Source organism: Chiloscyllium plagiosum, chromosome 28 (genome assembly GCF_004010195.1).
Source record: "Chiloscyllium plagiosum isolate BGI_BamShark_2017 chromosome 28, ASM401019v2, whole genome shotgun sequence".
NCBI lineage: Eukaryota > Metazoa > Chordata > Chondrichthyes > Orectolobiformes > Hemiscylliidae > Chiloscyllium > Chiloscyllium plagiosum.
The window spans coordinates 40,850,636-40,875,012 of NC_057737.1; the positions used below are offsets into that span (position 1 = coordinate 40,850,636).

The window sequence follows — 24,377 nt, forward strand, 5'->3', positions numbered from 1 at the left end:
GTGGAGGACACACCAATGGTGCTGAGGTGGAGATGGTCAAGAGCTTTAAGTTCCCAGGTGGAAATATCACCAATCTGTCCTGGTCCACATACAGCGATGCTACAGTCAAGTACACCAGTGCCTCAATTTCCTGAGAAGACTACTGAAATTTGGCACATCCAGAATGATGCTTACAAATTTTTTGTAGGTGCACCATAGAAAGCATCTTATCTGGATGCATCAAAGTGTAGTTTGACAACTGCTGTTCCCAAGACCCTAAGGAATTACAGAGAGTCATGAATGCAGTCTAATTCATCACGTAAACCAGCCTTTCTTCCATTGACCCAGTCTACACTTTCCACTACCTGGGAAAACAGCCAACATAATCAAAGACCCCCTCCAACCCTGGTTATATTCTCTTCTATTGAGCAACAGATACAGAAGTTTGAAACACCAAAAGATTCAAGAACAGCTTCTCCTCTGCTGTTATCAGTCTTATAAACAGACCGCATCCATTAGAGTTGATCTTTCGCTGCACCTTCACTGTTGCTGTAACACAATATTCTGCATTCTGTTCAATTATCCTGATGTAGTTATGTAAGGAATGATTTCTCTGGTTAGCACACAAAGAATATGTTTCACTGTATCTCGGAACGTGACAACAAACTAAAATGTGAAATAAACTAAAATCATTGCTTCACCTGGAGGGTGTGACTGGAGATATGCGTAGTGAGGAGAAAGAAGGTAATTGGGCATATGATTAGATTAGACTAGATTAGATCAGATTCCCTAGTGTGGAAATGGCCCACAACATTTCAGGCAGAGGCCCTTTATCAAGATGTTCCTTGGATGAACTACCCAATAAAGCAGCAGTGCTTTGAAAGCTAGTGCCTCCAAATAAACCTTTTGGACTATAACCTGGTGTTGTATGATTTTTATCTTTTTTAAAAAATCAGAACTAAATCCAATTCCATCATCCTTTCAGATCAGAACTTGCGATGTAAAAATAAAAGATTTCTCAGGTCGTCTTTATTTCTTTGTCAAGTATGAAGTGTTGCATTTTGGTACAAGGAGCGAAAAGATGCAAATTGAACTAAATGGTATATCCTGAGATTGGCAGGAACGAATCTCTGACCTTGAATCTGTGACCTCTGCCACTGAAGAAAGTTTGCCCTTATTAACGATATCGAAATCCTTTGTTACTTTGAACATCTTATTCAAATCTTCCTACTCAATGGAGTACTCCGTGCTTCCCAAGTTTCCATGCAGTTGAAGTCCTTCACCCCCGTACCATCTTAGTAAACCTCTTCCATGCTCTCTTCAAAGCCTTGTCAGTTTTCTTAAAGCATGGTACCCAGAACTGAACAGAACACTTTAGCACAGCCAGTGCTTTTAAGTGTTCAGCACAACTTCTTCGCTTTTGTGTACTATTTTTCTATTAATAAAATTATGGACCCCATTTTTAAATCAACCAACTTCCAAAGATCTGTGCACGAATCCCAGCCCCCTGCCCACATTTCCTTGTTTCTGCTAATCCTAGCTTATCCCACTTAATTCAAGTTGCATCTCTGTTCTACCAAAATGTAACAGTTAATACAGTTATGTTCATCCATCATGACTATCCATTTTACCAATATGCTCTTGTTCTCTTGAAATGTATCATTTTCCTCATTGATTACTACATTTCTGAGTTCCATATCAACTGTACATTTTGAAATTATGTCCAAATGCCCAATTTTAAGTTACTAGAACATGTTAAGAACTGTTGTAATGCTATTACTAAGGGAACATCAATATATACTGCCCAATTTGTAAAAGAACTGCTTTCCACTACACTGTGTTCTATCCCTTTGCTAATTAAAAAAAAAACTAGGTTGCCATTGTTTCTTTAATGCTATAGACTTTACACAACTTAGTATGATATTTTGTCAAACAACATTTTGGATTCTCATCTAATATTTCTGTTATTTCAAAGAACTTGTTGATATTCACTGTGCTTTAATTAAATAACTTATGCTATTTTTCAATGCCAATTAATTTTGCTTCACACTTTTATCTCATGACTGATTTTGGAAACCATTCTGAGTGAGAGCTCAAATTTGAACGGTGGTTTGAATGCCACAGCAGACAGCACTTTTCAATTTCCACAATGATTTCAAGAGCACAGCTTTGGGGAGTTAAACTACTTGGGCCAGTGGTATCAATAAGTACAAAACAAAAAGCACAAACGAAAACCAATTGCAAAACGTGTCTTTGATGGCAAGACAACAATTGATCTAATATGCATATTTTCACTGGTTTTCATTTTGGATAAGCACTTTAATGGCAGCATTTTAAGTTACAGCAGCAAGATTGTACAGATCCTATTGTAAGAATTGTGAATTAATCTCCAAGTTAAGTGTGCCATCTAGGGGCCATTTTAACAACTTTGACTCATCTTACAAGGCGCATTGACTGGGGTTGGTTGCAAATTGCTCTGTCCATTACTTTTAATTCTGAACACACGGTAAGAAGTGATTTGTTTTAGAATGAGCAGAGTGATCTACAGTTCAAAAATCCACTACGGCTCTGGGGATGCAGTGGTAGTGCCTTCACCTCTGAACAAAGAGGCCTTGGTTCAAGTCCCACTTGCTCCAGGAGGTGTGTACTTGCATCTCTGAACAGGTTGATTTAAAATATCTAAACACAACCCACCTACAAGGACAAGCCGTGAGGAATAGCTCAGCAAGCAGAATGTATTTGCACCCTCAACAGGGAAGAAAGGCTCACTCAGGAAAACAAAACTAATTTTTCTAACACTGTTCCAATACTGATGGAATGTAGATAAAATACTAAGAAAAACAAGCCAGACTAAATGTAAAGAGGTAAGTGGAAATAGAATTCGAATTGCTAGCCATTAAAAAAAAAAGACGAAGGGTCGAATTTCACTGGAGATTTTGCGCCTTCCAGGAATATATTTAAATCCCTGCAGACATAAAAGCTTGTTCAATTGTCTATTCCACATAGAAGGAATGGCTAGTTAAGGGCTATCATCCACCCTATCTCCCTTTGGAAACCAGAGCGATCAGGTGGGGAAAGGAGGGGGAAGAGGAGAGGACAACTTGGACTTCGGTCTCAAGTGGAAAAGTGCTTCAGTTGCGTCATTTGCACATCTCACTTGATTTCCCCAACCAACTAATGGCTCCTGGCAAACAGAGGCACTCTTAGGCTGTGCCCTCATTCTGTTCTTGCTGTTAGTTTAGCAAAGATATTGGGGGCGATTTTTCTTTGGATTTGGCATACCAGTTGTGTGATTTAGTGAGTGAGCAAGAACTGCAAGCCACAATACTATCTTGGGATGACAGCTTGGTGCTGGTGAAGCTGCTTTTGCGACTTTCTGTAAAAATTATTTTTAAATTGTTCAGGAATTTAATGCAACCTTCATAAAACATGTCGACCAACATCCTATTTAGATTACAGTTAGCAGCATTGTGTATTGCACAATGGCTTGATTGTTGGTGATTATGGGTGATCAGCAAGATCCCACACATAACTGCAGTGATACAAAATTGAGCGATATCACAAGGGACAGCAATTCTAGCGGATAGTGGAAGGGTTCAGACAGACAGGGAATGTGATGGGGAAAGTCAGTCAACATCCTGAAGCTCAATATGTTGATTCCTACTGGGAAGTAGATGATGTGTGGACATTAGTTCCATCAGGACCAGGCTTGGCTTTAATACTTCCTGATGGAACCCGCCTTGAAATGGTAACAGAAAGCATCACATAAATACACTTTAACACGGGCTTGTGCAGGTTTCCCCTCACCCAGACCACACACTGTCCTGACTTGGAACTATAATCACTATTCCTTCACTGTTGCCAGGACAAAATTCTGGAACTCCCTCCCTAATCATACTGTGGGTGTAGCTGCACCACATGGACTGCAACAGTTTAAGCATGCAGTACAATCCACCTTTCTCAAGGGCAATGAATGCTGGCCCTGCCAGCAAAACCCACATCCCATGAATGAGCTTTCAGAAAGACAAAGTAACATCTTGAAGAGATGAAGGTAGAAGGCTGGAGGGAAAGAAATAAAATAACTTATTAAACATCACCCATACACTCCAAACTATAGTGCATGACATTGGAGCATGGTGAGTAGCAAACAATTGACTGTACCCTGTAGTAGTTTGCAATGGTCCTCTACCTCCCTTCCATTTACAACCGTACCACAGTCTGAGGCAAACAGCAGAGCCAAAACTGGTCAATCATGGAAAAGCCAGCCTTCATTTACCAAGTCAAGTCTGGGATGGACAAATAATCTTAAGACACAAGTAATTAAACATACAATATCATTGAGCTTTCAACTGCAGTGCTGAGGGATTTGAGAAGCTTTGTGTATAACTGACAAAAATCTAACAGGCAAGTTTATTAGGTCTTGCTAAACTATACAAAGTATTAGTTGGAGCACACCTAGAATACTGCAAATAATTTTGGTCCTATTACCTAAGGTGAACTACTCTGGCACTGTAGGCAGCCCAGAAAACATTCATAAGGCTGATCACAGGTTAGGAGGGATTTACTTGAGGATAAACTGAGTAGGTCGGACACTAAACAAAGTAGTCAAAGAACTGTGAATGCTGGAAATCAGAAACCGTTGGAAAAAACCTCTTCATTAGTAAGGCCATATCTGGAGTACTGCATACAATTTTGGTCACCCTGCTATAAGAAAAACATTATTAAACTGGAAAGAATGCAAAGAGGATGTACAAGGATGTTACTGAGAATGGGAGGTTTAAGTTATAAGGACAGGCTGAGGCGTTTTCCCTGGAGCATGGGAGGCAGAGGCTTATAAACGTTTTTTTAAATCATGAAGGCCATAAATAAGGTGAATAGCCAAGGTCTTTTTTCTAGGGTAGGGTAGTCCAAAACAGCATAGGTTTAAGGTGAGAGGGAAAGATTCAGGGAAAGGAGCTGAGGGGCAATCATTTCAAAAAAGCGTGGTGCTGCATATAGAAAGAACTAGAGGTCAGTACAATTATAACATTTCAAAGAGATTTGGAGAGGTACAAGAATAGTAAAAGTTTAGAGGGATATGGGCCAAATGCAGGCAAATGGGACTAGTTCAGTTTAAGAAACCTGGTTGGCACAGACAAGTTCGATCAAAGGGTCTATTTCCATGCTGTATGACTCTAACTCAGCATCTGTGAAGACATAGCAGAATTAATGTTTTGAGTCAAGTCTGAAGGAGGAGGGTCATTGGACCCAAAACATTAACTCTTTGACTCCACAGATGCTGTCTGACCTAAATCTTTCAAGCAATTTTCATTTTTGTTCGAGTAGGTTGGACCTGTACTCATTGGAGTTTGGAAGAATGAAAAGTGACGTTATTGAAACATAGAAGATTCAAAGGAGACTTGACAGGACAGATGCATAAAGGTTGTTTCCTCTCATGAGTGTGTCTAGGACCTGAGGGCATAATCTCTAATAAGGGGCCACCCAATTAGGACAGGGATGAGGAGGAATTTCTTTTGAGGATAGTGAATCTGTGGAAATGTTTACTGCAGATAGCTGTTGAGACTGGGTTGTTAAGTATATTGAAGGGCTGAGAGATTTTTGATCAATAAGGGAATCAAGGGTTATCAAGAAAAGGCAAGTAAGTGGAATGGAGGATAATCAAATCAGCTATGATTTGATTGAATGGCCAGGCAGACTTGATGGGCCAAATGGCCTACTTCGAGAAAGTAGGGCTGCAGATGCGGGAGAGTCAGAAGCAAAACGTTTGGTGCTGGAAAAGCACAGCAGGTCAGGCAGTATCCGAGAAGCAGGGGAGTCGATGTTTCGGGAATGGGGCTACTTTGCCTATATCTCATGAAAATTCTACTTTACCTTGTTGTGGACATCAATAAAGTATATGTCTGGACAACAGCTGTGTCGGTCAAGTTATGAAAAATTATAGAGACTATTTCATACTTGGTTAGTAACCCTTCGCAGAAATTTAATAATGCAACTGTACACAGTAAGGTTATTTAATAAAATGACAAAGGAAAATTGTTCCAGAATCAAGAAATTCTGAAGCAACAGCACAACTAAAAAAAAACAAAATACGGAGACATCAGGTCACAAACTTTGCTAGGAATTTGAAAGATGATTACATAAATTAAAAATGTTATTAACATGCCATCAGGATATCAGCACAAATATAAGCTTAATCCCCAGCTGGTTGGGAACAAATCTTTAATTTGCTCAACAACATAGTTCTCAAGTGTTAAGGTTTATACCATTCTCCAAAATTTTGCTACGTTCTACTTAAAAGTTGGTTAAAAAATTAGAAACTGAGTAAACAATAAGTGAAGCAGAAACAAATGGGCATTTGGATGCAAAGTGAAATGGGTGGAGTGGTATGTGAGACAGTAGTGATGGCACTGGACTAGTTAACCAGAGGCTGAGTTTAATGCTCTCAGGGACTTTGTTTCCATTAATAAAATTCCAATACTGAAAGCTAGTTTCAGTAATGGTGACCATGAGACAATCATCAATTGTTGTAATAATCTAATTCTCACGTCATTTATAGAATAAAACCAGTCATCCTTACTTGATCTAATCACATACTCCAAGTCTACAGCAATTCAACTGATGCTCAATTGTCCTCTGAAAGGGTCAAAGAAGGCATTTAGTTCAAAGGCAATGTAATGTGCCAATTATACATACATTCCATGAAAAAAATGAAAAGGTATAAGCATTGTCTCTGACAATTTTGACATCCTTGTTAAATGATAACCAAACTCTATAAAACAGTACCAAAGCTTGTCATTGATAAAAGACAGAAAACATAGGATAAGTATTTTGAATAGCAGTGTTTTTCTATCTCTAGTTTAGTGCCTAAAAAAATCATAAATACCAAATAAATGTCAGAAAGAAAGTGTGAAAGACATCATGGTTATGTTTAGGAGAGGGAGAATGTGAATTTGCTTTCCAAAGTCTTAAAAAACAAACAAAACAAAACAGCTATTTTAAGTTTGCAGTTAGTCACATGATGCCTCCCTGAACATAATATCTAGCAAAAAATGATTTGCAGGTTACATTTCCTTGACCTCTGTAGAATTGTAGAACAGGACGTAGACTTGGATACAAAACTGCACACAACTGTGCCCAAAGATGAATCATATAGTAACACACATAGTACCTTATACTATAACAATCAGGTAACAGTGCATATGCTTTAAAATTTCACATTACCTTAGAAACAGCACACTGGTGGGATGATTTGCGCCTCAAGATTTGGTTAAATTAGACCATTTACAGGCCTGCAAATGTACTGCGGCAGTACCTGGAGGGGAGTTTGCTAATCTGGAAATGCTGGTGCTGGTTGTTGAGAATGTTTGCTTTAATATTCCTTTCCATTCTTCCCACTATCAAGAGATTTCATCCCATGACTTTAAGCATTCAACCACAGTAAGGCTTTTCGTATTGCATTGTATTTGGGTTGAAAAGTAAACACTATGGAGGAAGATTTAGACTGATGGTGCTTTCAGAGAGTCTAATTAAGGCGGTTGACTCAGTTTTGACAGCCTGTCCCAATCATTGTAGAATTAATTTTAATGCTTAATTTAGATTTTACAGTGAGTCATTGAAAGTCAACAGACATTGTAGATTAATTGAGGAACTAACAAACTGTTTGTTGCCTTGGTCAAGCTAAGCTCAGAAACTAAGGCAAAGTTCAACATTGCATAAAACTGGGGGACAGGCCGAAGGATGCGTTTCAGGAACATGCAAATTTGTGCCCAGGCACTGATTGCCCCAATGTCTCATATTTTCCTTTTGGGTCTATGAAGTTCAGGCCGCTTGGAGGGGTTGGCCAAAGACCTGGTCTCCACGTCAAACAGGATTTGTGGTATGTTGGGTAACACAAAAAATCAGCTGTACCTACTACATTTCCCCAGCACTTCAACACCTGAATGCCAACAAGATTTTAACACATTACAAGAAAACGTTAAATTCACTCATTTGTAAAAAGATGTCATAACAATGCCCATGGGTGGGCGGCACAGTGGTTAGCACCGCTACCTCACAGCACCAGGCACCTGGGTTCGATTCCAGCCTCGGGCCACTGTCTATGTGGAGTTTGCACATTCTCCTCGTGTCTGCTTGGGTTTCCTCCGGGTGCTCCGGTTTCGTCCCACAATCCAAAGATGTGCAGATCAGGTGAATTGGCCATGCTACATTGCCCGTAGTGTTAGGTGCATTAGTCAGAGGTAAAAATAGGGTAGGGGAATGGGTCTGGGTGGGTTGCTCTTTGGAGGGTTGATGCGAACTTGTTGGGCCGAATGGCCTGTTTCCATACTCTAGGGAATCTAATCATATCAAATGAGTGGTAACAATAAACTCCATGAAAGCAGTTTGAGGAGATCAATGGCACTCCTGTGGAAACTGCACATTTTCTTCCCTTTCAACATGCCGTCTTTAAGAAAATTTTACAGTGGATTCTCTGCATAATTCAAACATCATCTCTAAATTAAGAAATATGTACACATATTCTATTTGGCATTACAGTGTACCCCAATTGAATGAATGTCAATCAATATCCCAAAGCTACAGCAGGAAGAAAAAAGAATAGTGTGAGAAAACTGCACATATTTAGAATCACGGAGTTCTATAGCATGGAAACAGGCCCTTCGGCCCAACTTGCCCATGCTGTCCAGTCTTCACAATTAAACTAGTCCCATTAACTTGCATTTGGTCCCTATCCCTCATACCATTTATGAGAAGGACTGTAGCAATTTCTCTTTCTAGTCTTTGACCACCTACTTTCTCTATTAAGTTTATATATTCACCCCGTCCAAGCTTTAATAATGGGAATATCTGTCTCAGGACTTCCATATCCTAGTGATTTTATCGTCAACTGGCAGATCATTATTGTAACAGGGTTTGGGGGTCAGGGTGAAATTCAGTTCCTATATTATAGGCAACTGCTCTAAATACTAGGGAAAAAATGATGCACTAATCAGTGTAGTTTTGCCACAGAGAAGATTTCTATTCCATCAGCCATTAGTGGCAATGAAAGGTAAAACCAAAATATTCTGTAACGTTGCAATTTAAATGGTACACAATTTGTCGCAACCATTTTGCGAGTGAAAAAAATTTATTACTTAATCACTTAATTACTAGGCTTCCCTGAGCTCAGTAGAAAAGTGATAAGTTTACTGATTGCAGGTTACCATGCTTTGCCCCAGGTATGAAACAAGCAGTAGAACTGGGCACAAAACTACACAATTTGCTACCAAACAGTAACACACAAGATTTTAGAGCCTCATGCTACAAGGATAAAATAGTATTTCACATGCTTCAAAATTTCACTGCCTTACTGTCCTAGGATGTAAAAAATAGATTCTCTTATAATGCTCCACTGCCTAAAAGTATTAGAATCAGATAATAGTGCATGTTATAAAGGTTCCCCTGCTAGCCCCACTTTGAGCAGCCAGTGGTGCACAGATTACAGGAAATCCACTGTGGATCAGAGTCTGTTCTACTTTAATGCTTACGGCTAAAACTTGATTAACAGAAGGATACATCGCAGAACTTCAGATGCTACAGTTTCTAACGTGGCTGCTATGGTAAAATACAACATCCCAGACAATGCACAAGAAACTGTAACTACATCCAATTTGTTGAAGCTTTTGTTGGCCAACGCTATGTAAACATGTTGCAAGGTGCCAGGAGGAGATGGGGAGGAGGAGGGGAAAGAGAAGGGGAAACATGTGAGTCCAGCTCAGCTCGGTCTGGCTTTGAATGAAAAAATCACTGGTGTGGTGAAAAGAGACATCTGGCCTTAGGAAGATGCAACCCGTGCACCCCTGCTTCACCATGCACGGCTATGAAAATTGATTCTGGATTTTACAAAACAAGCAGGAGAAAGGAAAATGAAAACACAGCTTGCACTAAAGAAAAGTGCAGAAGTCCAAACACTTTTACAGGCTCTCCACTGGATTGGAGAAAACTTGATCAATTATTGCCGAAGACAGTCCTCTGTGACGCCCTGAGCAGCCAGCTCTGCAATGACATTGTCTAGGTAGTTGGGGTCAGGGTATCCGTGCCCCGATACATTGGACCCCATCTCTGTTTTATGGTGAATTTCATTCCAAACCACTGTGTCCATTTCCCCAGTTGTGCTCGACGTCCCCACAGTAAAAATCAGCCGTCTGTTCCATGCTACTTTGAGAAGCTCCAGGACCTGAAATAGGAGATTCAATTCAGTTTGCATTCATTCCCTGGTGGAAGTACATATACAAATTTTCAGTCTGACTGCTGATAAATTGGAAATTAATTAGGGTACCCTAGGATTGAGCCCATTTCAGACTTCTACCTGAACTTTAGGAGACCTTTACCAGCACAGTCTGCAGAACCCAAAGTGCATAACCAGTTCACCCTCATGGAGTAAATTATCGATTTTTTTCTCTAAAAAAAAACAAAACTCTACGTTCTCCTGTTAAGATTAGATTAGATTAGATTACTTTACTTAGTGTGGAAACAGGCCTTCAGCCCAACAAGTCCGCACCGACCCTCCGAACAGCAACCCACCCAGACCCATTCCCCTACATTTACCCCTTCACCTAACACTATGGGCAATTTAGCATGGCCAATTCACCTAACCTGCACATCTTTAGACTGTGGGAGGAAACCGGAGCACCCGGAGGAAACCCACACAGACATGGGGAGAATGTGCAAACTCCACACAGAGTTACCCGAGGCGGGATTTGAACCCGCGTCTCTGGCGCGGTGAGGCATTCTTGGAATTAATTCAAATTTCTCAACTTTAAAACGGAAAATCTATCCAATACCAAAGTCAGAACAGGAGGCAGTCACAATTATGTGCTTTATGGATTACAGAAAGTTTGTTGGTAATACAGAATTTGAGTACTGCTGACGAGAAAGGAAATTTTGCTGAAGCATTTCTTCTTCTGCTCATGAGAATATTCCACAACAAAAAAACCTTTTGCATTAACGTAGCTTCCAAAACACAAATGCGCCAGTCACACTGCAAGTCCAACTGAAAATTCTTAACTGGTAACCAGCATAATTGCTCACACACTCAGAATTATTGAGCAAATACTGCCCAACTGTGGAATTGCACCGAACATTGGACACTGTTGTGTGGTTCTTAGGTTGATTGCAACAAGTGAGGTATTGAGTTTATCTGAAAAGTCTAAGGGATATGCATTGATGTTATCTAGTTTGGGGATTTATAGCCTATATAACTAGCATCACCTTTGCAAACAAAGAATATGTACATACAGCTTATCTGTATCAATTCAACAAAATGACAGCCATTCTCTGGTAAATCATTACCCAGAATCTAGCTCAATAATTGAACTGACTGTCGTCATTATTAACTGCTACATTCGGCACAATGGTTAGCACTGCTGCTTCATAGCACCAGGGACCAGGGTTCGATTCCAACCTCAGGCGATTGTCTGTGTGGAGTTTGCACATTCTCCCAGTGTCTGTGTAGGTTTCCTCCAGGTGCTCCCACAATCCTAAGATGTGCAGGTTAGGTGAACTGGCTAAATTGCCCATAGTGTTCAGGGATGTGTAGGTTAGGTGCATTAGTCATGGATAAATATAGGATAACAGGATAGGGGAATGGGTCTGGGTGAGTTACTCTTCGGAGGGTCAGTGTGGACTTGTTGGGCTAAAGGGCCTGATTCCACACTGGAGGGATTCTATTCTATTCTCCACAGCAACACCTTCACCAGCCTGCCAATTCTGCTCTCATAGTATAAATGGTAATTGCCTTTTACACTGGTATTTCTTGTGAATTTCTCAGATCAGCATAAAATGTAAAGCTTCAGGAATACTCAATTGAGGTGTTCTTTAATTATTAAAGCAGTTTAATCCAATCAGTTACCCTATATCTTACCTGTCTGCCCTTTTCACTGTAAGGCAGGTAACAGTGCCGGGGGAAGCCACGGGCAGTATATGGTTTGCCTGGGTTAGGGTGCTCTGGACCCTGTCAAAAAAAGGCAAGTTGGTTAAGTTTAGTAAATAAAAAGATGAATTCCAGTTGCAGTTTCCTATTAGAATTTCAGCCAGTGATTTGATTTTCATAAGTGTTTATCTTGAATAAAGCAATAATTGCAGTAGAGTGATAAACAGAAGATGCACTCTCTTAAGATTGCCTGGTTCAAGAATCCTATAGCTCAGCCAGTTCTTAATTCTAACTGCCAGTGTATGCTATGTTATCTGGTCTCTTTTGTGGTGGCTGTTGTTGGCATAATAGACTTTCATGTAATGGAGTTAAGCTAGGGTGGAGTGTAAAGTGGGAGTTGCAGCTCCTCTTAATTTTTTAAAAAAGAAATTCATTGACAGGATGTAGGTATCACTGGCCAGGCCAACATTTATTCCGAGACGGCAGCTGAGAGTCAACTACATGATTACTGAATGAAAAAGCGTAACAACGATTTTCAGGTGAAAACTGGACTGGGCTTACCTGGGATACACTCCATGGCTGTAATTTGTTGATAAACATTTTTAAAATTAATTCATGGAATGTGGGCATCTGTGGTTGGACTAGCATTTCTTATCTATACCTAAGGTTGTGCTGGTGGGCTGCTCTCAGGCAGAGAAGCTTGGGAATTTATTTCAAAATAGATCTTTTACAACATTACTGATATAATGAAATTGGGAGCAGGAGTAGACCATTCAGCCCTCTGAGCCTGGTTTCCCATTCAATATGATTATAGCTGATCATCCATCTCAATGTCATATTCCCATTTCCCCCCATACTACTGATGCCTTCATAATCTAAAAACCTATCTCCTGATTGAATATATTCATCAGATGGTCCCCATAGCCTTCTGTGGTAGGGAATTACACAGGTGCGCTAACCTTTGAGTGAGAAAATCTTTCCTCATCTTGGTCCTAAATGGTCTACCCCATATCCTGAGACTATGTCCCCAATTGTAACTCTCCCAGCCAGATAAAACATCCTCTCAGCATCTACTACGTCCAGCCCTGTCAGAAATTTTTATGTTTCAAATGGATCTTCTGTCTTCTAAACTCTAGCGAATACAGGGTCAGTCGAACCAATCTCTCCTCATAGGACTCCCATAAAAACTCCATGCATGAAAACAATGCCCTGTGCTACAAGTCTCCCAGCCTCGTAATAGGACAGCACCTAATGCATTCCCAACGCTAGCAATAAAATGGCATCCTAATTCCAAGACCAACGGCAACTAACGTTACAGCTTCAAAATTTCTATGAAAATGCTAAGATTTAGGAACAATTCCTAACAAGTGATAACTGCCTTTCTTCACCTCTCCCATCACAGGACAGTCTATGTCACAGATGTAGGAGGAAATTGATGCAACAGAAATAGTAGAACTATCCTCATTGCAATAAAATATTCTGATACAAATTTTGTTGATTTGCACCAAGGTACATAGTAAATAATTAAAGAATGAATCAACATCCAGGTTTAGATATTGTTTGAAACTTGGCTGCAGTGAATTTGTGATAATGAATGATTTTAACTTGAGCATCAATCTTCCTTCTGACATTTATAAACTCAAATCTTCCATTACACAAACTGCAGACATGGTACCTCAGTTTTATGACCAAAGCTAATAGATTGGTACAATGCAAGTCAGAATAGACCTGAAACATTAACTGCCCATTGATAAGCAGTGAGGAATTAATTTAAACAGTAAAATATCTACTTATTGTGTTCAAATTATTGCAATAAGCCCAGATTGCTTTCAATACACAAAACATGAATAATAAGAAAATCTAGCTTTCCCACAACCTATGCGTGAGGTAGTCAATCTGAATCTTCGAGAAGCATAATTTCTACTATCACAAGTGACTCAGAAGAAGTGGTTACCTGAATACCAGGTGGGATATTGTACACAATTTGTATAGATCCAGAGTCTGCATATCCAGGCAGTGACTGTGGTAATAAATAAATATCCATCTTTCCTTTTGGCTGTGTTCCAGTCTTTTCACCATAGATGGTCTTACATGAAGGACACTGTAAACTGCCATCCTGAAATGAGTTAATTCCATTGCTTAGCAGAGTTCTCTAATCTGAAATAATGACTCTATTCTGGAATAACAAATTTTTCTATCGCAATGCACTAGTGCATCATGTTTAACATTCATGTGATCCTCCGACAGAATTACGTGGATAAGCAAGGCCCCTGATAAGATCCGAGTGGAGTTAACATCTCTCAGCTGGGGTACTCATAAGAGCGTTATGCCGGACTTCACAACAGTTCTTTTAGCAACATATCACAATCACTGACGTTAACCGTCAAAAACAATGATATGGAGCTGCTGGTATTGGATTGGGGTGAACAAAGTTAAAAATCGCACAACACCAGGCTATAGTCCACTAGGTTTATCTGGAAGTACTAGCTTTTGGAGCATTGCTCCTTCATCAGGTAGCTTTCTGATCACTCCAAAAGGTAGTACTTCCAAACAAACCTGCTGGACTACAACCTTGTGTTGAGTGATTTTTTTTTACTTAATCAAAAACAAAGTGGGGGGACAAAACAGAAACAAATAGGATCACTTTAGAAAGGAACTAACAACCTAAACATTGCTGTAGATCCAGTACAAAATCAATGCTTACCACTCACAATATGCTATCTTATGATTCAACGCTTCAGGGAAGATTATAATGGCATTTTTGTCACTGTGATGTTACTGGCTGTTTATTAACTATCCCTTACTGTCCACAGGGTAATTAAGAGTCAACAATACTGCTATAGGCCTAGAGACACAGACCAAGTAAAGACAATAGATTGCTTTCTGTCACAGTTAGATTTTATAACAACCGATAGTGATTGCCATTAGGCTAGATTTATTTTAAAATTCCAGACTTTTGTTGGGTTCAAACTTCACCATCTGAAGTTGAGAGATTCAAATCCACATGGTCAAAACATCAGCTCGGGGTTCTGGATTAGTAACCTGGAAGTATCTGAGTACAGCACCACCACCCCTTTGAAAGAACACTGCTGCACTATTGCCAGTTGCACAACAGTTTTCTGTACCTTGTTTCCATTTTCATACATAGCCATCATACACAATAAGTGGAAGACATGGCCACATCTTGTGAACTTTCCCACTGTATCTGGCCGAATGGTTCTCGTCCTGGACATTTCATCATAGCCAGACAAGGCACTCAGCTTCTCCATGCAGATTATACAGTCCTAAAATACATGCAAGAAAGATCAATACTTAGTTTTAAAATTTCAACATTCATCAGGTTTGAGGACACTATACTGATATCCAGTTCAGGCTTGCAACGTAATCACACCACTTTCCTGGTGCACACTACTTTGGAATTCTTAGGAATGGGCAATCACCTTAATTAAGTAGGATTGATTCAACGTGTATACCAAAAAATGGAGTAACAACAAGTTAGTTGAAACATTCAACCCATGGTCTCAGACTGATTCACAGATCCTCACTTTCCAAGAAGATGCAGATGACATGTACAGTGTCAGCTTGGCTTAGTTAGTAGCATACAGTGTTAAGACATGTTATTATACAGTTTACTCTACAGGTTTCACTTTCTAATCCTACTCCAAACTTCAGCATATAGTCTAGCATACTTAGCGAGTTTTGAGAAGATTTGTAGTTTCTGGATGTGTTTTGAAACCCTCCCCTACAGCAATGACATCTCGGGAATGACTGCCAGACTACTCAGACCCCTTGGCATCATGGTAGCCCACAAACCTACCAACCTTCCAGCTCAGCACTGTCCTCATGACCTGTCCTACCTGCCAATCTCCCTTCTCACCTATCTGGTTTACCCTCCCCTGTGACCAATCACCTCCATCCCCACCCCCATTCACCTGTTGTCTCTTTGGTATCTTCTTCCCGAGCCCCACCCCACCCCATTTATCTCTCCACCCTGGTGGCTCCCTGCCTCTATTCCTGATGAAGGGCTTTTGCCCGAAACGTCGATTTTCCTGTTCCTTGGATGCAGCCCGATCTGCTGTGCCTCTCTAGCACCACTCTAATCTAAACCAACGATCTCAGTGAGTCTCTGTCCCACTGCACCTCCCAGGCCATCTCCTATGCCCTGAAGCTCTTCAGCCACGTCCTGAAGCAGACTCGCTACCACAGCCACATCTTCTTCCTCAGTACCTGCCTAAAGAACCAACAGATCCCACATGGACTCCAGACTACATTCAGACCAACACAATTTAGATCTGAACAGGACAACCATACCTACTACAAATTCAAAGAATTCCTGATGAAGGGCTTATTCCTGAAACATCAATTCTCCTACTCCTCGGATGCTGCTTGACCTGCTGTGCTTTTCCACTCTGATCTCCAGCACCTGCAATCCTCACTTTCTCCTACATTCGGCTTTGTCTCAGTCCAGGGTCTTTCCCTACCCATGTCCAAGCTTTACCCTTAAATCTACCCAAAGCAACTGACATGCAGCAAGTTCATTGGGGATGAGAAGCTGTACATGATGTACTTCTGCTAGTGACTGAAGAAACCAAACCCTGACAGGCAGTTTCTGCCACAATTCATCACAGAAGGTGGTTATCTAATGTTGTTGTGGTTTGTTACTTTCAATATCGGTATCTGTTGCCAAGCTGCGGTAGCCACTGATTGTTATGGTGGTACACGCTGACCCATAGGCAATATCAATATTTTCCTCTGCTCCTGGTTACTGTCACTAGGTGTGTAATTTTGTGTTTAGGGTCTTCACATGCTGTTTTCAAAAATCTTTGATGTAGAGCTTTAAGCACCTTGCTCTTCTGGCCCAGTTTAAAAAAAAGTCATGAGGAATATGGGTGTCACTGACTGACCAGCATTTATTGGCTGCCCCTAGTTGCCCTTGAGAAGGTGGTGGTGAACTGCCTTCTTGGACTACTGTAGTCCACCTGCTGTGGCTTGACCCATGATGCCATTGGGGATTCCAGGCTTTTTTGACCGAAGACAGTGAAGGAATGGTAATATACATCTAAGCTAGATCGTACTAGATTCCTAGAGTACACATCCACCTTCTATCCTGTAAACATACCCAATAGGTCGCATCTACAAGATGAGCGTGAACATGCTTTCAAGATGTGTCTTCTAGAGGACTGCTGCATTTTCAATATAGTCACAATTTGTGACTACATATGATCCAACTTTAAATTGTACAAAGTCTCAAACACATATCTGCATGCCCTCAATGCATGACCTGTACAAAAGATTTTGTACAAAACAGTAATAAAATACCTTCATTAGAAGAATGTGCACTGACATTCCAATTGTGTGGTCATACAGTTGCTGTTAGGGCTAAAGAAATAAACCCATATGTTGTTCTCAGGGCTGATCCCATTTAGAAAAGCTATTCTTGCATGATCTTCATCAAGTCTTCCTGGTTCACTTAGTAAAGTGGTTGGGCATTTGATTTAACTCTGGAGCTCTGCTAACTGTACCAAATATCAATCCCCACCCAATATATTCCTGAACTGAAAGCAGTGCAGTGAACAAAAGAACTTTGGAGTTGAGGACCACGTGTAGTGTGTCAAAGTTTGCGAATGACACAAATATGAGTGATAGAGCGAAGTGTGCAGAGACCTTTGTGAAGGGACATAGATAGTTTAAGTGAGTGGGCAACAATCTGGCAGATGGAATACAATGTTAATAAATGGGAAGGCATCCACTTTGGTCAGAATAACAGTAAAAAGGACTATTACTTGGATGGTAAAAAAATTGCAGCACGCTGCTGTGCAGAGGGACCTGGATGCCCTTGTGCATGAATCACAGAAGATTAGTCTACAGGTGCAACGGGTAGTTAAGGCGGCAAATGGAATTTTGTTCTTCATTGCTGAAGGGATTGAGTTTAAAAACAGAGAGGTTATGTTGAAGCTATATAGGACGCTAGTGAGGCCACACCCGGAGTACTGTGGGCAGTTTTGGTCTCCTTACTTGAGAAAGGATGCATAAAAGGTTCACTAAGTTGATTCCGGAGTTTTGGGTGGGTGCGTGGGGGGGTGTTGGCTTGAGGAGAGACTGAGGACACTGGGATTATATTCCTTGGAATTTAGAACAATGAGGGGGGATCTTACAGAAACATAAAATTATGAAGGGGACAGACAGAAGTAGAGGGGATGCTTCTACTGGTGGGTGAAACTAGGACAAGAGGGCAGAGCCTCAAAAGTAGGGGGAGCAGATTTAGGAGTGAACGAAGGAATGTCTTCACCCAGAGGGTTGTGGTTCTATGGAATTCCCTACCCAGTGAAGTATTTGAGACACCATCAGTAAATGTTTTTAAAGCTAAGATCGCTAATTGTTTGAAATGTAAAAGGGATTAAATGTTATGGCGAGAGGGCAGGTAAGTAGAGTTGAGGCCACAAAAAGATCAGCCATGATCTTATTGAATGGCAGAGCAGGCTCGAGCAGCCAGATGGCCTACTCCTGCTCCTAGTTCTTCTGTTTTATTGTTATTTTAAAAAGTAAAAACAACAGATGTAGATGATTCACAAAGAATGGAATTCCTGCAACTTCTGCAGGGGCGGGGTGATGGTGCAGGAATAAAATAGTGAGTTTAACCTTTTTAGGACAGCCATGATATGCAATTGCAAAAAGGACACTTCTGCTTTGGAATTATATGCATTTAAATATCTTCATGTTTAAGTCATGAAAATCACACATAGTCAGCAATAAAATTTTGACATCACCTCATCTGGAATTTCTTCTTCTATTCTCATCATATACTTGTTTACCACCTCCTCCGGATCCTTTACCATTTCTACAATGGGAAAAAAATGGAAAGGCAACAGTTACACATTGAGCTGACTGATAAGTACACAGTACTGCTTAACATCCAGCCCAAATAAATTTCCTTCATTCTGAACTTTACAAGTGATAAGCTGTGAAACAACAGTGAAATATAATCACTAAGTGGTAACTGACAGAATCACTTTGAGTAAAGATGAATGGTTAAGGCTGCATCTCCACAACGATGCTCATTTTTACAAATTTGGACGAATCATGTTGAGATTTCAACATCCGATACCTTGGTGCCATGTAATACCCTCGGGTTAAAAATTATTTGCAAAAAAAATACGACAAATAATATCACCATCAGACAAGTTTAAATCTCTGCAGGATGTGAGGCAAGCAACTGATAGCAACATTCAAAGCTGAAGCGAGGATGATTATCTAAAACAGTCTGACTAACTGATCGTCTTGTATTAATGCAGCCTTTCGTAGGATTCACATATTTCACAAACTTTCCAAACATTGTATTAACAATGTTCAATTAGACAACCAGACAGTAATTATTCTCCAATCTCATTTATTTCCTCAGATAATCTCATTTCTACTCTGACTTCTGCCCTTGTTTTTATATTAATACTTTACAAGTCCTGAATTCAGGCGATAAAATGGTATGTGCCGTGGACAATGCAGGAACATTCCACAGGTACTTAGAGAGGATAATGGAGCAAATCCAGTCCTGTTATAATTGTCTTAGTGTTTTAAGTATAGTCTATTTATAATTTGAAGTCATTTAACTTGAATCATCAGCTTATTTGAATTATGTTAATTCAACGGTGTTTAAATATCTGTTGTGTTCTTATTAAACTAATTTCAATTCAAAATGCTGAATAATTTAAATCTTTATTCAAGCAAAAGATGACTTTAAATATCCAAGTGGGAAATGGTGAACTCATTCAGGATGGGTAGATGAGTGAACCTCATATACTGCCAAACCCAAAAGACCAGACCTTGGAACAGGAAAGGTTAATGTGTACATGGCATTGAGGGGAAAACATAATAGATTGTGGCTTTTACCATGTTTGTTATGTAAAAAACAACATAGATCTAGGAGAGAAATTCCTGAAGCAGAAAGTATATTTTCAGATCGATGTTTTTCTGTAATCAGCAACTTCTCATTCATCAGTTCATTGCTTAATCGGCAAAGTCTAAAGACAGAGATGAATAATCATGGGGAATTTAACCACTATTAAATAAAATGGCAAAAAAAAAAAATCAGAGTTAGAGATGCAGGTTTCCTTTGAAGCTCAAACAGATTAGGAGCTGTGATCCACTTTGGACTTGGTACCAGGAGTCCTGGATTCAAATTTGACCTGTTCCAGAGTATGCAATACATCTCTGAAAAGAGGATTAAAATATTGTTTCAAAATTAAAAGGGCTGAGTTCTTGGGTTCATGTGATATAGTGGTAGTGTCCCTACTTTAGAGGCAAAAGGTTCAATTCCCAACCATTCCAGAGGTGTGCCATTACACGGAGCAGGTTGATTATAAAAGAGTAGGTGATTTGGTGGGGATGAAAAAAAAAAGAGCTGAGCTCTAAGGTTTTTGTGATGCACTGGTAGGTGAGTCATAACACATTTAAGCAACTTATTAAAAATACCTATCAGTGAAGCTTTTTAAACTTTTAGAAATACATAGCTACCACTTAGGATGGAGTACATGATCTCTCCCACCAACAATATATTGATTTGATTCCTTCCCTCATTTCCCCGTCTTTTTGTTTGTTAGTGAGACAGTTGGGCAGTGTTTGTTATTTGTTAATTGGTTATTTGGTTAATTTGACATTAGGTATTTCAAAAATAAAGGCTGAATTCTTGAAGCTTTCAGAGAGAAACGTGCACTGCAAGGCCTGTAGTCCATTATTTCCCTCTGATACTATTTTGATTTAATCCCCTCCCTTATTATCTGGCCCTTTTTTATTATTGTGGACAGTGTTTTTTTAAAAAATAGGGGGATTGGTATTAAATTTTAAAAAGCTGAGTTCTTCCCCAAGTTGGACATTACCTTCTGGACAGGAAAATAGGTGGAAACAGACATTTGTTCTAAATTCTAGATTGACAGTAAAATATTTTCGTAATGTCTGGAAAGTCTTTTGTTGCCCATGTGCAGGTATTTGAGTTCTTAGGAATGTGTACAGAACTCATTTCTTACCTAGACAGCAAGATCTACGTTTTCCTTCATATACTAGGTTTAGCTGGTGCCAGCAAATCAAAAATGCAAGCTAACCCAGCAGTTAGTATTGAGGGACCAAATATAACCAGCTCTTTTACATTCCAGTTGACAGCACTCGCACTTTATACATTTACTTTGACACCTGATGCGCTTACTTAATAACTGCCGATCTTCAAAACAGGATTGTTGTTTTATGGTCACAAGTACAGTAGACAAACACTAACAGTCATAATGATAATGCAGAGCTACTTTAATAACTCAGGCATGATTTGTAAGTTGTAAATGCTGAAAGTGCATTTTTTAATGTGGGCACTGATATGGGTGAAAATGCATTATTTTCAAAACATATTGCAAGTTTTTCTGATTAGAATTTTAAGACTACAGGCAATTTTTTTTTTAAGCTGAGAAGAGAAAGATTTATAAAACAAAATTAGAGGTGTAGTGGACAGCAAAGGAGATTATCGCAGATGGACTAAATGGGCTGATAAGAAGCAGATGGAGTTTAATTTAGATAAATGTGAAATGCTGCATTTTGGAAAGGCAAATCAGGGCAGGACCTATACTCTTAAAGGTAAGGTCCTCAGGAGTGTTGCTCAACAAAGAGACCTTGGAGTGCAGGTTCATAGTTTCTCGAAAGTGGAGTCCCAGGTAAACAGGGTAGTGAAGGCGGCGTTTGGTATGCTTGCCTTTGTTGGTCAGTGCATTGAGTATAGGAATTGGAAGGTCATGTTGCGGCATTACCGAGATTGTTTAGGCCACCTTTGGAATAATGCATGAGTTCTGATCTTGCATGGGGAGGATACTGTGAAACTTGAAAAGGTTCAGAAAAGATTTATAAGGATGTTGCCAGGAAGCTGAATAGATTGGGGCTATTTTCCCTGGAGTGTCAGAGGATCCGGGGTGACCTTATAGAGGTTTATAAAATCATGACATGCACAGATAAGGTGAATAGACAGGGTTTCTCCCCTGGGGTGGGGAAGTCCAAAACTAGAGGGTATAGGTTTAAGGGGAGAGGGTGAAAAAATTAAAAGGCGCCTAAGGGGCAACATTTTCATTCATAGGATGGTGTGTTTATGAAATAGGTTGCCAGAGGAAGTAGTAGAGGCTGGTAAAACATTTAAAAAGGCGTCTGGCCAGTATATGAATAGGAAGGGTTTAGAGGACTATGGGCTAAATGCTGGCAAATGGGACTTAGATTTATCTAGGATATCTGGTCAGCATGAATGAGTTAGACCGAAGAGTCTGTTCCAGGCTGTACATCTCTATCACTCTATGACATGACGGATAATTTCTTTTTATATAAACAGAGTGATTTGTGTGCGTAAACAACTCCCAGATATAGGTACAGTTAAAACATTTAAAAGACATTTAGATAAGTACATGAATAAGAGATGTTTGGAGGGATATGGGACAAATGCAGAGGTGGAAGAAATTTAGTTTGGGATTGTGGCATTGGTTGGTATGGACTGAATGGACCGATGGGTCTGTTTCCATGTTGTTTGATTCTATGATTCTATAACTTATGAATTGTCAAATCCATCCATCAAATCATAGTCAACACACTATTATGGGGGCAGGGGGTGAACAATGGTTTTCAGTGAAATCAGATATACCAATTGATGGAACATTCCAGCTTGCAATACGCCACATAACAGAAATTTTACTGGATATAAAAATCCAAACAAGGAAGGAAGCACTGCTGAATTCAACAATGGGAAATATTAACTAAAATGGTCAAGTATAGTTCAGCATCTAGGAAATAATGAAGACATAATAAATTTCAAGGTAACTGAGCAAGACATAATTAAGACAAGGACTACAATATGGTCTTCTAACATATAGTAGTCAAGTAGTAGACAGGACACTTCAAGGACTAGTGGCCAATTAACTGCAAGCCAACTGTATAAGAGAGATTATACTGTACTCAAAGATGATCTGGAAAAATATCTAGAATCTGAAAATAATAAAGAACACAATCTCTGTGGATTCCAGAAGGGAAAGTCATGCTTGAACTAGCCTTATTTAAAATTTTGAAGAACAGCAAAGGTAGATTACTAAATATTTAACTTAGGTGGCATTTTTATGGCCTTATTAACCCATGGAGACAAATAAAACTGGATACTGGAATCCAAAGTGGACAAGCAGGAGGCTGGAAGAACCCAGGCAGCATCAGGAGGTGGAGAAGTCAAATGTTTCAGGTACAGCCCTTCTTCAGGAATGGAGGTGGGAGCAGGGGTGGTTGTAGATAAGGGGGTTGGGGAGAGAGGGTTATGGTGGGGAGGGGGCAGGAGTGGTGAGGTGGTGCAAGGTGAATTAAGTTAATAGGTAAGACATGGTAGGTTGATAAGAGGAATAAATCCTGTCGGTAGCTGGAAGGAGGGGTTGGTTGGAAGGATGGTAGAGAGGAGGCAGGGCTGGAAAGGGAGTCAAAGGATAGGTGGGAAGGTTATTTGAAATTGGAGAACATTGAAGGGGGTGAACAATGGAAGGGGAATTGAAATGGGCAATGACCAGGTGGTCAGGCTTGCCCTGGTTTGCCATGTGAGACAGAAGTTCACCTGCCTCTCCTCCCAACTAGTTTACTGTGTCCAGTGTTCCCAATGTGGTCTTCTTTACATCGGTGAGACCAAATGTAATTCTCCCCTCCACTACCTCCAACCTCAAACATCCCTCAGCCCTACACTACCCACTTCTACCTGCTTCCCGAGATCCACAAGCCCAACTACACCAGTTGACCCATCGTCTCCAGATGCTCCTGCCCCACCAAATTCATTTCTTTCTATCTCGTCTCCATTCTCTCCCCTTTGGTCCAGGCACTTGCCACTACATACGGAACAAATTACTCTCTCCTTCTCTTCAGAAACTTCCATTTACCCGGACCCCAGCGCTTTATCTTCACGATGAAAGTGTAATCCCTATACACATCCATCCCCCACAATGATTGCCTGCAAGCCCTCTCCAACAAGTCCATCCAGTCTCCCTCCACCAACACTCTCCTCTGCCTTGTCAAATTAGTCCTCACCCTCATCAACTTTCCTTCAACTCTTCCTATTTCCTCCAAATCTAGGGGTTAGCCATGGGTACACTCAGAGGCACCAGCTATGCCTGTCTCTTTGACAGCCATGCCGAACAGTCCCTCTTCAGTACATAGAAAGGTACAGTTCCCCAACTCTTCTGCCATTACATCAATGACTGCATCAGTGCTGCATCCTGCATCCAGGCTGCAGTTCATCAACTTTGCTCACAATTTCCACCCTATTTTTAAATTCACTTGGTCTATCTTGGACACCTCCCTCCCATTACTTGATCTCAGTGGTTAGCACTGCTGCCTCACAGCGCCAGGGACCTAGATTTGAATCCAGCCTTGGGTGACTGTCTGCGTGGAATCTACACATTCTCCCAGTGTCTGCGTGGGTTTCCTCCGGGTGCTCCAGTTTCCTCCCTCAATCCAA

The 24,377-nt window shown here is 40.3% G+C and overlaps 1 protein-coding gene across 3 annotated transcripts in view; it reads right to left on the reverse strand.

Annotated features, from left to right (window-relative positions):
• Window positions 1–9,824: 9,824 nt before the first annotated feature.
• dtx2 (deltex 2, E3 ubiquitin ligase) overlaps window positions 9,825–24,377 on the reverse strand; it is an 81,087-nt gene continuing 66,534 nt past the window's right edge. For 2 of the 3 annotated variants that reach the window (XM_043718748.1, XM_043718747.1), the window contains 5 exons: window positions 18,655–18,725; window positions 15,013–15,171; window positions 13,842–14,003; window positions 11,879–11,968; window positions 9,825–10,192 (listed from right to left, as the gene is read on the reverse strand). In XM_043718748.1, coding sequence (XP_043574683.1) covers window positions 9,968–10,192; window positions 11,879–11,968; window positions 13,842–14,003; window positions 15,013–15,171; window positions 18,655–18,725 — 707 coding nt within the window. In that variant the 3' untranslated portion in view covers window positions 9,825–9,967. The remainder of the gene's footprint in view (window positions 10,193–11,878; window positions 11,969–13,841; window positions 14,004–15,012; window positions 15,172–18,654; window positions 18,726–24,377) is intronic. The other variant, XM_043718749.1, reaches the window with a different exon arrangement.